The 4609-nt window shown below is 41.4% G+C and overlaps 1 protein-coding gene across 1 annotated transcript; it reads left to right on the top strand.

The window, feature by feature from the left end:
- The first annotated feature begins 296 nt into the window (after positions 1-296).
- Positions 297-3734, top strand: LOC114191520 (trihelix transcription factor GT-2-like). Its single transcript, XM_028080731.1, has 2 exons — positions 297-718; positions 1666-3734. The coding sequence occupies exons 1-2, from the start codon at positions 414-416 to the stop codon at positions 3326-3328; spliced, it is 1968 nt and encodes a 655-aa protein (XP_027936532.1). The 5' UTR covers positions 297-413; the 3' UTR covers positions 3329-3734.
- The last annotated feature ends 875 nt before the right edge of the window (positions 3735-4609 follow it).

The raw sequence follows: 4609 nt of genomic DNA, 5'->3' as shown, positions 1-4609 counted from the left end.
TCCGCAGCAGAAAAAGAGAAGAAAAGGAAAGACGTAAAAAGTTAATTAATTACTGAAAAAAGAGAAAAAAGGGAGGTATTTATTATTCTTATTGCAATTAATTATTCCGAGTGTTATTATAGAGATGATAAAATGAAAAAATAAATAAACAAATTCACCCGGGAAGAAAGGGAAAGAGAGAGAGATAGCGGTTTGGTATGTATGTATATATACACCTATATACATTATAATGATAATAATAATAATAATAATAATAATATTATTATTACATAAAATAAAAAGCCATCAAAATTTTTGAAAGAATTCACCACCCTTTTAGCTCTGTTTATATTTTTAATTTTTCTCCTCGTCTAAGCTGCTGTAATTGCTGCGGTGCTGTTTTGGAAAAGAGGGAGAGAGACCCAAAAGAGACTATGCTCGGGGACTCAGCTGTGTTGGGAGCGGGAGGCGGAAGTGGCGGCGGGGAAGGTGGCGCCTCCGCCGATGCAGTGGCCGGGGTGACGCATGAGCGGGCGGTGGCAGCGAGCGGAGGCGGTGGCGGAGTTGGATCAAATTCAGGGGACGACGAAAGGGGTAGAATCGAAGAGGGAGAACGTAGCTTCGGTGGTAACCGGTGGCCCCGACAAGAGACTTTGGCGCTGTTAAGGATACGGTCGGATATGGACGTGGCGTTTCGAGATGCAAGTGTTAAGGGTCCTTTGTGGGAAGAAGTATCCAGGTGCGTCACCACTCCAACTCAATTATATTAATCTTTCGTTTTTATTATATATATCACCTTTTTCTTCTTTTCTTTTTAGTTTGCATCTTCTCATTCAATTCATCACTTCACTTCTTCACTTCAATTGATGTCAATTTTTGAGCTGCTGGAAAAATAGATTAATGAGGTCTGGAGATCTGAGAATTCAATTCTGCTTTGCTTTTCAGTTTTATTCTCCAAAATGTATTCAGTCTTCCACTGCCTTCAATTCCAATTCCATCTTTCCCCTCTCTCTCTCTTTCCATCGTTTGGATTTTCCTTCCTTTTCCAGCTCCTTTCGTGTGTTTTTTATTTTCTTTGGCTTAAATTCGTCCCCCCCTTTTATTTTTTTCTTTCGGAGTTTGAGCATAAAATAATTACAAAAGAATTTAGATGTGCAGTCTACATGATTTGGGTGTGATTTGCTTTTCTGACATTCACTTTGGTTCATGTCCTATTTTCCAAATAAGTTACCGACTTGAATTGAGTTATGAAAAGCGAGATTTTTCTTCCCCCTTTATTTCGCTTACCAACTCCTACGGGAAATTAAGGAAGAAGATTATCTGTCAAATCTTCTAACTTGGGTTCATGTGTTTCTCATGGGAGACATGTCTGTTCATCACTTCATGCCATTTTGTTACTCAAAACATCGATTACGTCCAACTTTCGCATTTTCTCCCATCTCTCTTTCACTTACTTTCTTTCCCTTCCATCACTTCCACTGCTTCATTACTTCATCTCCTTTTTATTTTATGTTAATATCACGCTTCCATTGCCTTTTACCCTTTGTCATCTAGCTCAATTTGATGAGATAAGATAAACCCAGAGAAACTCTACTCTACTCTACTCTCTCTCTCTCTCTCTCTCTCTCTCTCTCTCTCTCTCCCTTTTTTTTTTTTTTTTCATTTTGTCTTCTCTTGGTGCGTCAGGAAAATGGCAGAGCTTGGGTATCACAGAAGTTCCAAGAAGTGCAAAGAGAAATTCGAGAACGTGTACAAGTACCACAAGAGAACCAAAGAAGGTCGAAGTGGGAAGCAAGATGGAAAAACATATCGTTTCTTCGATCAACTACAAGCCCTTGAGAATCACACTCCAACACCCCACTCTCCCAACCCATCACCAAAACCACCACAATCAGCGCCATCAAGAGTAATTGCAGCAACAGCTGCATCAGTGTCACTACCAATTGCAACAGCAGCAACAACTGCTTCATCGTTGCCACTTCCAATTCCAACCACAATAACAACAGTGCCAATGCAGCCAATACTGTCCAACACCACTCTCACCAGTACTGTCCCCCATATCACTGTTCCATCAACAACAACACTCCCCATAACCATACCCCAGCCCATGCTCACTACCCCATCAATACATCTCTCAACTCCTTCTTTCCCTCCAACAAACCCTACCACCAACACAACCCCACCACCCTCTTTCCCCTCGCTCCCCACCGACACCTTCTCCAATTCTAGCTCCTCCTCCACCTCCTCCGACGAAACATTGGAAGGTAGGCGCAAGAGAAAGCGCAAGTGGAAGGACTTCTTCGAGAGACTCATGAAGGAAGTCATCCAGAAACAAGAGGATCTACAAAAGAAGTTCCTCGAAGCCATAGAGAAACGAGAACACGAAAGAATAGCAAGAGAAGAAGCGTGGAGGGTCCAAGAGATGCAAAGAATCAATAGAGAAAGAGAAATCCTCGCACAGGAAAGATCCATAGCCGCAGCCAAAGACGCTGCCGTCATGTCATTCCTTCAAAAGGTAGCCGAACAACAAAACCTCGGTCAAGCATTGAACACCATCAACCTCGTACAACAACCATCACAGCAACAACCTCAACCACCACTGCAACAACTACCACCGTCTAGTGTAGCGCCGTCTCCCGTGCAACAACCACTGCCCGCGGTTGTTCCACAGCCAGTGGTGTTTCCAGTGGTCTCACAAGTGACCAACATGGAGATAGTGAAAGTTGACAACAACAACAACAACAATAATAGTAGGGATAATTTCACGCCATCGAGTTCCTCAAGGTGGCCAAAGGTGGAGGTTCAGGCATTGATAAAGCTTCGAACGAACCTGGATGCAAAGTATCAGGAGAACGGACCAAAGGGTCCTCTCTGGGAGGAGATCTCATCCTCAATGAGGAAGCTCGGGTACAACCGAAACGCGAAAAGGTGCAAAGAGAAGTGGGAGAACATCAACAAGTATTTCAAGAAGGTGAAGGAAAGCAACAAGCGGAGACCGGAAGATTCAAAAACGTGCCCTTACTTCCACCAGCTGGACGCGCTGTACAGGGAGAAGGGGAAGGTGGAGGGCGTGGCGGCGGCGGTGAAGCCGGAAAGCACGGTGGCACCGCTGATGGTGCGGCCGGAGCAGCAATGGCCACCTCAGGAGGAAACGATGAGGGATAGGGACATCAGAATGGAGGACGTGGAGAACGAAGAGGATGAGTACGAGGAAGAGAGAGAGGGAGAGGGAGAGGGAGAGGACGAAGAAGATGATGAAGAGGATGAAGAAGGTGGTGGTGGTGGTGGGAAATATGAGATAGTGGCGAACAAAACGAGTGGTGGTTCAGTTGCGGCATCAACAGAATAGTGTGATGAAAGAAGGTGGTGGTGGTAGGTCATAGAGAGTGCAGGGGTTGTCGGAGGAGGTGGTGGTGGCCATTGTTGTGGAGAAAGAATTTGAATATTCACGTACGGTGAAGTTACACATGGCATGGGTATCGACCTGTGGAAGATGAGGTTTGGTTGGTACTTTGTTGTAGCATATAGTCAGTAAGATTATATGTTTTTCTCTTTTCTTTCTTTTCTGTTTCATAAAATTTGTTTATTTTTTGGGATAATAAATAAGTCCGATCAGAGAGGAATTTAAGATAGAGACCAATAAAGAAGAGAGAGACCTTAATTAAGGTTGTATTTTTCTTTTATCTTCATCATCTTTTTTTCTTACGTTCCTGGTGCTGTAAATGGGAGGAGATTAATTCCGGTTTTGTCTTTTTCTCTGTGTTTTCAGTTTTGACATCTTCTTACTCTTCATATCACTGCCATTGACTTTTCTCTCCTATGTTTTTCTTATTTTAGCTTATTTCTCTATTTTTTGTAATCCCTATATTTTGGTACACATAAATTTTTGCACCAGTAGAGGGTACTCTACTCAAATATTTTTAATATATATTAATTAAATACATCTTCAACATTATTCCTTTAATTAGTCTTTATCATTATTTATTAATTATGTGACATGCATTAAGACGTAAGAACATTAGTCTTTATCATTATTTATTAATTACGTGACATGCATTTAGACCTGTCACATTACTAATTAATCTGAAAAAACATATAATATTTTGTTATCATTAAACAATAATGAGTATCATTTAATTACTTTTGAGATTTATAAGCAACAAGAGAAATATTAATATTAGATTTATTGTATTTACACTTAGGAACAAAATTACGAAGATGCAGAGTAGTTGATGAGTTTTGGTGAATTAATTGCCCCGTTTGATTTGTAAGAGATGAAAAAAGAGGGTTCGAAAATAAAGGAATTGAAGGGTTGTTGGCGGTGAAAAAAAAGAGAGGAGTGATTAAATTAGAATATATTAAAGAAGGGTTAAATAGTTGGGACAGTGACCCTACATTTTGCATTGTAAGAGAGGGTTGTGAGAGCAGAAGATGGCAGCATCACACATGGAGTGATAAACCCTTGAAGGAGGGTCCACGAGGGGAATCTTGTGAGTTGTGAGTAACCTCACTCTGAAAAGAACCTAAAACACTAGCATGCACTTGTTGTCTCTGTGGCACTGTGCACGCAAGGTGATGTGTTTCTCTTCATGGGTGTCAGTCCTAAGAAAGAGATGAACCTTCATCTTCA

Source organism: Vigna unguiculata, chromosome 7 (genome assembly GCF_004118075.2).
Source record: "Vigna unguiculata cultivar IT97K-499-35 chromosome 7, ASM411807v1, whole genome shotgun sequence".
Taxonomy (NCBI): domain Eukaryota; kingdom Viridiplantae; phylum Streptophyta; class Magnoliopsida; order Fabales; family Fabaceae; genus Vigna; species Vigna unguiculata.
Note: the sequence above shows the minus strand (reverse complement) of the source record. Positions and strands in the feature narration are given on the sequence as shown.